General features: G+C 48.9%; 1 protein-coding gene across 4 annotated transcripts in view; it reads left to right on the forward strand.

Annotated features, from left to right (window-relative positions):
* The first annotated feature begins 272 nt into the window (after window positions 1-272).
* Window positions 273-8,812, forward strand: part of ACSL6 (acyl-CoA synthetase long-chain family member 6) — a 27,162-nt gene continuing 18,622 nt past the window's right edge. For 2 of the 4 annotated variants that reach the window (XM_010155756.1, XM_010155755.1), the window contains exons 1-8: window positions 273-487; window positions 1,618-1,732; window positions 2,692-2,756; window positions 3,206-3,307; window positions 3,448-3,547; window positions 4,072-4,250; window positions 4,778-4,810; window positions 5,768-5,819. In XM_010155756.1, coding sequence (XP_010154058.1) covers window positions 293-487; window positions 1,618-1,732; window positions 2,692-2,756; window positions 3,206-3,307; window positions 3,448-3,547; window positions 4,072-4,250; window positions 4,778-4,810; window positions 5,768-5,819 — 841 coding nt within the window. In that variant the 5' untranslated portion in view covers window positions 273-292. The remainder of the gene's footprint in view (window positions 488-1,617; window positions 1,733-2,691; window positions 2,757-3,205; window positions 3,308-3,447; window positions 3,548-4,071; window positions 4,251-4,777; window positions 4,811-5,767; window positions 5,820-8,812) is intronic. The other 2 variants (XM_010155758.1, XM_010155757.1) reach the window with 2 other exon arrangements.

Below are 8,812 nucleotides of genomic sequence, written 5' to 3' on the forward strand. Positions count from 1 at the left end.
ACAGCTGCGTTGCCTAATGTACATTTGAACCCGGTTGTCCTTTAGGGCTGAGCTGTCTGCTCCTGTCCACTCTCGCAGGGATGTTTCCTTCTTTCTAGTGTCTCTTCCATAGATGCTGTTCTCAAGGTGGTTGTGGGTAGGCAGCCCCTCCATGTGTTGGCAACAGCTGACAAGGGAAAGCGCATCCTCCTCATTCCCAAGCTGTGCAGAGACCCGCAATGCCCGTCCCGCAGCGTGGCCTGACATCGTCCCTCTGCCTCTTGCAGAGTTTGCCGTGTCGCTGGTGGAGAAGATGCAGGCTCAAGAGATCCTGCGCAGCCTGCGGCTCCCCGAGTTCGATGACCTCAGCCAGTTCTTCCGCAACCTGCCGGCCACGGCGCTGGTGGGCATCGGTGCCTTTGCGGCTGTCGTTGCCTACTGGTTCGCCAGCCGGCCCAGGCCTGTGAAGCCGCCCTGCGACCTGCGGATGCAGTCGGAGGAAGTCGAGGTGAGGCCAAGGGCACGCCGGGGGGAGAGGCTGGGTGTTGCATGAGGTTTTGCATGAGTGGGAATGACGGCAGGGGATGCCAGCAGGTGCTTTTGCTGGTTTTGAGGGCTCTCCAACCTCATCCTGGAATCAGTCGTGCAATGCGCTGTGCCAGGGATCACTTCACTCCTTGATCCACCTTCTTCTGGAAACTGGAAAACTAGAATGCAGCCTGTTAATTTATTCTCATAGATTTTCAGTAACATTGCTTCATTTAACCATCCATGACCAAAAATTGTGGGAGCTGCCATTGCATGGGAGACATCGCTGACAGATGTGGTGAGCTGGCACTGCTTGTGGGGGCCCTTTGCTGACTTTGCTGCTGCAAACTCTGTAACAATAAGAAAAAGTAGACCCGAATCCATGCTTAGAGGCTGAGGAGTTATTAATTTTCCTGCTTGCAAAAGGTTTTAAAGTTTAATGAAGCTGCTCTGTTTTAAAGAGCAGAAATATTTCTGGAAATTGTTTCCACTTAAATGGATATCTGAAAGTGTGATGAGAATTCTTAAAGCCTTTGGTGATGTCCCCTTTTATTCCAACAACCTTTTAAAAGGGTGGGAGGAATTTCCATTCTCCAACAGTTTTTTCCCTGTGGTTAGGACTTCAGTGAGATGTTGTTCTGGCTCAGAGCGCAGTCTTGGTTCAGTCGCTCTCACCCTGCCTGCCCCACCCCTCCTTGCTCACCCCTCAAACGCCCCCACTGAACCCCTGCACTGGGGTCTGCAGTTGGCCTCTGCTTTAGGCTGGCCTCCCTATTGGTCCAGATGTCCTTGAGGAGGTGCCCATGGTGCCGGTGCTGGGGAGCTGTGGAGCCCAGTGCATCCCCGCTCCGTTACCTGCTGACCTATAATTCCTTCTCAAATCCCCCTGGGAAATGTCAACCACTTCCTATGACAAAGAGCCGGGTCAGGTGCTCCTCTCTGGGCAGATGGTTCTCTGTGTTAGAGGTGTCAAGGGGGACGTCCCACCTCTCCCATCCCCTTGGGTGTTGGGGCAGGAACACGGTGCCAGTTTCTGTGACATTTGGGGAACGTACTGTTTTATGGCTGGGGGTTTCTCCATGCCCTGCTCTGTCACATCGTGTCACGCAGGGTCTGGCTGGAGCACGCCGATCGGTGATTGGGGACAGCCCGGAGCTGCTGACACACTACTACGATGATGCCAGGACCATGTACGAGGTCTTCAGGAGGGGATTCAGCATCTCTGGTGAGAGCATGAGGTCGAGGAAGCTTGGGAGCAGAGGCAAGGAGAGGTGGAGGACCAGATGATGTAGAGGCCCAAATGGTGTGGGAGGCTCAGAGTGTAGAAGCTGAAAGCGTGGGAGCTGAAAAAAGTATGGGAGGCCCACGTGGGGTAGAGGCCCATTCGGATTCAAAGGTGAAAGGAGCATGGGAGGCCACCAGAATGTGGGAAGCCCCAGTAAAATATATGGCTGGAGCAGAGAAAAGGCCCAAAAAATGTGAGAATTGTAGAAGGTCAAATGAGTGTGGGATGCCAAAAAGGTGTGGGTGGGAGAAAGTTGAGACGACCATGGAGTGGGAGGCCCAGCAAAAGGATCCGGGCATAGAATTTTGGAGACCAACAGAGCTCTTCCTCAGCTGCAAATACTCCTTGTTTATGCTCGTTGCTGCCTTTTCATCCGCAACTCTCCCAGTTCCCCTGTATCCCACAGCAGGGCAGGGGAGGGACTGTGCCAAAGGCTCTTGGGAAAGTTGAGTGTGGTGTATCACCCCATCGCCCTTAACCCCATGATCGATGGTACCATCAAAGAGCTCTCACACACCTGTGGGACATTGTTTCCCACTCCAAAAAGCCATGATGACTCTTCCCTGCTCTATCGTAACTATTTCTGTGCTGCTTACGACATCCTACCTCGTTGAGCACAACAAAGTCATCGTCAGATTATTGTTTTCGGTGCCACCAAAAGCCTCAGTGGAACTGTGAATATTCCACCCCGCAGGGCAAGGGTAAATAAACACCTTAGTTTTTAAACACTCTGTGTTTAATTTGACAGGGCTTGCTGGGACTTGAGCCGCAGGAGCAGGCCCCGCTAAGAACGGGTTTACTCCAAAGGCTCCTCTGTGTCCCTGCAGCGCAGCACCGGGCAGCACGTTCACTCCTGGCATTCCCCCCTTAATTCCGTCATCTCTGCTTGTGTCTTCCAGAAAATGGTCCCTGCCTGGGGTTCAGGAAGTCCAAGCAGCCATACCAGTGGCTGGCCTACAAGGAGGTGAGCGGGAATTGGCAGAGTCCTCTCCGCCCCATGCTCTCACCCTGCCTGGCAGGAGAAGGGGGTTTTAAGGAGCCCGTCGGTAACGCGCATGTGCTAGACCGGGAAGTTGCTAACATGCCGTGCGGGGGCTCTTAGCTCCCCAGTTGGGAGCATCCCGGCGTTGTACGGGTGTGTTGGCTTTTGGGGATGGGCTCAATGCTGTTAGCCCACTCTGCGCAGCGGCACTGATGCACTCGAAGCCACAGAGCACTGCCAACCAGAGGTCAGCTGCTGGTCAGCTACTGAGGGCTCATGATAACGTAAAAAAATTGGACTTTCAGACAGCAAATAGAATAATTTGAGAGCCTCCCTGTGTAAGCTAAGTCTTTGCTTAATTTGGTGTTGCTTATATTTCTCTTTTTTTATGTATGGGTTTTCTTTTTTTTTTTCCTCTCTCCTAATTCCAGGTGGCTGAAAGAGCAGAAGCTCTGGGTTCAGGGCTTATTCTGCAGGGCTGCAAGCCATCCACAAAGCAGTTCATTGGGGTCTTTGCCCAAAATCGTCCAGAGGTGAGATATTAAAGTCAACATGATGCTGTATTAATAATATTTCCTGACTTGTGAACTTGCTTTATACTTGAAGCTTGTTCTCAAGTGTTACCTCTGCTCCCATGGCCCTTCTCACCTTCATGCTTTGGTGTCTCCTGCAGTGGATCATTTCTGAGCTGGCTTGCTACACCTACTCCATGGTGGTGGTTCCCCTCTACGACACCTTGGGTCCTGGAGCCATTCGTTACATCGTCAACACAGGTAAAACCAAAATCAGTGTAATGTACTCAGGAACCGGTTCAGTTGCTCGGAATGGTTCGTTTTCTTCTGCTTTCCAGAAGATGGGTGATTTTACTCAGTGAGTATCTCAGTCACTTAGAGAAGTTTCTGGGGAGCTGTGTGTCCTCATGCTGGGTCAGGGCTGCCTCTGCTGCATTTTCCACACTCCTGGTCCTGCACAGCCATGGATGGGGTGGCCCTGGCTACGGGAATTACTCCAGGGCCACCCACTCCTGTGATGCTTCATATTTTGCCTCAAGTTTTAGCCCACATGGTGAGCAATTTTAATGTTTTGAACTGAATCCCAGAATAATCGTATATGTCAGCTACAGCTTCGGCATTGATTTTAAGCCAGCTAAAATTGCAGTCATTTTCTAAGAGGAAATGTATGTTATATTCTAGATTTCTGATAGGAGAACTGATGCAATCTTAGCTGTGAGCCAGCAGCCAGTCTTGCATTAAAGAAGATTTACAGTAAACAAGTTGTTTGGCTGCTTCTCTTCCAGCTGACATTTCCACAGTCATTTGTGACAAACCTGAAAAAGCCAGAACACTCCTCGACCACGTGGAGAGGAGAGAAACGCCAGGTCTGAGCTCCATCATCCTGATGGACCCGTTTGAGAAGGAGCTGATGGAGAGAGGGAGTCGCTGTGGCGTTCACATCCAGGCCATGCAGGAGGTGGAGGTAAGTTTGCTCTCCCTCTCCTTTTACTGTATTTTGTAGTTTCTGTAAAAAAAACCAGTAAAACATACAGGGATTTGTGAACTGCGTGACCAGTTCAGTGTGCGGAGAGAACAAAAGAGCAGCTCGGGGCTGTTAATATTGATGGTCAGTGCAGTTGCCTCTCGGTGTTATTCCCTGTTGCTGGGAGAGCCAATGATTCACACCTTCCTGCTCTAATAAGACATGGGCTGCTAACTCAGCCTGGAAGGGGAGTTGCTGTTCGAGACACTGTCCTCCTACTTGTAAGCCTACAGCCTCACACTCTCATGAAGCAGCCTGGATCCAGCTCAACCTGAAGCCTACTTGAAATCCAGGGATGGCGCTGCACTTAATGCAAGAAACTTTTGGCTAGAAAGGATGTCCTACCTCTTAGCCACCCATTTTTCTGCTCTAGCTCATGCTCTCCCTCAGTAGTTTGCAGATGAGCATGTAGGTTACACCACAGGAATTAAAGTGGGACTCATTTTTGTTACTTTAACCTCTTTCAGGAGCGTGGCCGTGAGAGTCGACACGTCCCTGTGGTGAGTGTTGGCATGCTGCTTTCCCCTCTCCCAACTGCAGCCGACTGTTACCCTTAGCTCTCTTACAAAAGAGGGAAGGGTTTGCTCCAGGCAGCGGGGAAGCGTGCCTGTCCAGTGCCACGTGCCCCTCTCCATGCGGGAGGCAGTGGAGGAGCCCAGGGACTGTCGATACCATCCACTGGAGATGGGTGGTATTTGCTTCAAACCCTCTGCCTGGGCCACTTAACTGAGGCAGTTCATCCTTGCTGAACACGTTAATGGGATGGTAATTAAATGCCATTGTTAAGCCATGCTAATTCCCCTACATTCCCCGGGCAGCACTGGGGAATGTGTGTGCACCCTTGGCTTTCCGATAGGATTCCTATAGCTCAGAAAAGGTACTTGGCAGTATTTCCCTGGAAAATTGCATTGATATTTTTCACTGGCTGTTCATCCTCCTGCAAAACTTTCAAAAGCAGCTTCTGATCTTTCAGGCTGCTTATTTAGTCATTCGTGACCCAAAATAGTGCACACATGCAGCAGTGCTGAGAATCCGGAGTTACTACTGGAAACGTGAGCCATCAGTAGCTTTGGGTAGCTGTCCCCTGTTGTGGATAACCACCCATTGCCAGAATTTATCTGGAAATCAGTAAATTATCTCAAGTTTTCCCACACGCCTACAGGTACAGGTGCTGTCGTTGGAAATATTAACTGCAAGACACAAACATCCATCAGAGTCATCTTATACTAGAGCATGCCCTTAATGCAGCTGGAGCAAAGCGCAAGGGAGTAATACAGAAACATGATAAAATAGTTTTATGATGGCCTTTTATTTCTGCCAAGGGGAATGAGAGCCTTTTGTGGCAAAGCTGAAATATAACTGGCTTGGTCTTTAAGTTTATACAAGGACAACAGTCTATCGCTGACCCTTCCGCATTTGATTGATGCGTTTTTCTTATCCTCCTTGTGTATTTCTAGCCTCCTCGACCAGAAGATCTATCAATTGTCTGTTTTACTAGTGGCACTACAGGTAAAAAAAGAGATATTTTAATCTTGAGATGTTAGAACACATTATAAAATTAATTATTAGCACCACCTCGATATGTGCAAACACGCTGTTATACTGATATGGTGATTTCTATGCATTCTTAATATTGAAGAACATACATGTACGTACATTCTGTAAATAATGATATATCTATTTTTCACTTGAATTCCCTGACATACACTTCGGCAGTACGATTTTGCAGTTGTCTGGAAATCTGCCCATATTTTGGCTTCCCATTTTTCAGCAGAGTTGGGAAGTGCTCAACTGACTGGTATAGATGTTTAAAAAAATATAATCAAAGAAATGCATCTCCACATCTTTCCATCCTCTGTACCCTAAGCACACCAACGTTCCCAGCCCTACCGCTGTGCTCAGCACCCTGCCGTGTGCCCCAGCTTGCTAGCGCGTTGCACGCCTCCTGGCTTGGCCCTGGCCTCCACGTGCTGGGGACTTGTGTGCTGTTTCCTCTTGGAGAGGATAAGCAGCATCTTCCTGCCTGTTCTTAGCAGACGCAGTGGCTTCTCCTCTCTCCAGACCCTGATTTACATACAGCTTGCAGGAATTTCCTGCTCTTGAGTACTGGACCTCTGTCACAGCTCCCAGACAACCCGATGGGCAGACGGACAGACAGTGCAGACGCACAAGGTCTGATTGCTTGGGAACCTGCTTTTACACTTACCTGCAGGGAAGGACCATGCTTCAGGGACCACTGGAGCAGCTCTTCCAGGTTCACCTCTGCTCTCAGCATTGCCTAACCCTTGGTCCTAACCAAGCATCCTCGATGTAGCCTCTGTTTGTTTAGGCAAGCAGAAGGTGCTGTTTGACACCAAGGTGCCCTCCAAGAAGGAGCTGCTTGTACTGCTCAGCTGCAGATTGGGCTGAGCAAGACGGCACATCTTCATCTTCCGCCTCCCAGAGACTTGTACTGCAGACCAGGTAGGCAACTGCTTTAGCAAGTCCAAGTACAAACTCAAAATGTATTAAAAGGCTTTTTATTTATTTTTAACCTTCATCCATTGTTCTTAGTTTGAGATCTGTATACTTTGGGGTACCCAAGACAGTGGTCTGTGTGAAAGGAGCCTGTCCTCTGCTCTGCCCCAGCAGTGGGAATTGGCAGGACAAGGGGTAACAGGTTTAAACTGAAAGAGGGAGATTGAGCTGGGAATCAGGAAGGAATTCTTCCTGGAGAGGGTGGGGAGCACTGGGACAGGTTGCCCAGAGAAGCTGTGGATGCCCCATCCCTGGAAGTGTCCAAGGCCAGGCTGGATGAGGCTTGGAGCAACCTGGTTTGGTGGAAGGTGTCCCTGCCCATGGCAGAGGGTAGGACTGGGTGGGCTTTAAGGTCCCTTCCAACCCAAACCATTCTGTGATTCTGTGAATTACTAAAATGAAACTATTGAACCCAGTGCAGGATATGGACACCACAGCTGTTATGCTGTGAGCACCGGCTGTGCCAGTGCAAAGTGGTCAGGCACAAATGGGAATTGTAGGAAACCAAAGCCATGCCTATGGGTATGGTGGACAACAACCCGTGTGTGTGTATTTTGAAGTGCAGAGCAATTATTTTTTCAGTCATAGTTTTGCTGGCATTTTTATTTCTAAATAAGAAATTCTGAAGAGAAGGGCTTTCTTATTTCCTTTTTTTTTTAATTTGCAAATGCAGTCATGGGTCAGTTTCTGACTTCGTGCTTTTTTTAGGAACATGCCTGAAGTTACAGAAATAGTACAACCAGGGAGCTCCTTTGCTTTCTCCCACCCAGGATCACAGAATCAATAAGGTTGGAAAGACCTATAAGCTCATCTAGTCCAGCCATCAGCCCAACACTACCATACCCACCCAAAACAGTTTTCAAATCCTGCAGGTTATCTGCAAACCAAACTCTCACAAATCAGTGCTTTGTGAACCACCAGCTCATCTGCTGCTGCTGGAGGACTCTGCCCATCACTTTCTGGCTTTTGCAAAGGTTGCATCAGCGCCCTGGTCCGTTTTCCACATTATGTGTTGCTGTAAAAGGCCTGGCTTTTGTAGAGTCCATGTCAGGATATTTTTAATGACCAGATTTTGCATTTCCTTCCAATGGATATGTTCTCAAGGGCCTTTTCATTTTGGAAGGGCTCCAAATATTTATGTGTCATGTGAAATAAATTGCTGTAGAGTTTGTAACCTGGAAATTGTAGAATTTGGGGAAAAAAACCTAACAAACCCACAGATGTGGACTTTAATGAGTGCTTCTCTTTGATAGGATCAGATGTCTAAATGCCTGCGCAGGCTGAAGGGGGAGACCGAGATTGCTCAGCCCAGATCACAAGACCAACCTTTAGTGTTGTACCAAGCACATCATCACAAATGGGCCAACGGCTCCCAGATGTCCCCAGGCCAGCAGGATACGATTGTTCATGCTGGCTACTCCAGAGAAGCAAACTATCACTTCCTCAGGGATCCACCTGTAACCAACTGGATAAAAATCACTTCCCAGCAGTTCCTCACACCCTGCCAGTGCACATCCCTGGCTCCCGGAGGCTCCTAGAAAAGAGCTTAAATGCTGATGGATCACACTGCTGAGTTAGTGCTGGAGCTGGTACTGGAAATGCCCATTTAGCAACGTGGAAAAGGTTCTTCTGTCGCTTATTGACAACTTCCAAAGCAGCTTGGCAGTGAGTTAAGGGGAAATTGCCATGACCGGGATCGCAGGACACCCGTTTCCATAGGAGGACACTCACAGGGTTTGTCTTTATGAGGAAATTCAAACTCAAGAGGTGTTACAGATGTGGCACTGGTTATTTCTTTTTTAAAGAAAAGCAGTATCACTGCCAACATTTTTCTTGTGAAGTGGCAATTCTGGGAGAGGGCTTGTAGCAAGGGGCACCTGTTTCGCTGGGTTAACTCTTAGAAGAACTAAAGAAGGTCAAAATTCACAGCCCCAAAAGCTCCAGGTCCCTTGTGGCAGGATGGTTTGTTCTGGATTTCTCCTGCT

Source organism: Eurypyga helias, unplaced genomic scaffold (assembly GCF_000690775.1).
Source record: "Eurypyga helias isolate BGI_N326 unplaced genomic scaffold, ASM69077v1 scaffold17117, whole genome shotgun sequence".
Taxonomy (NCBI): domain Eukaryota; kingdom Metazoa; phylum Chordata; class Aves; order Eurypygiformes; family Eurypygidae; genus Eurypyga; species Eurypyga helias.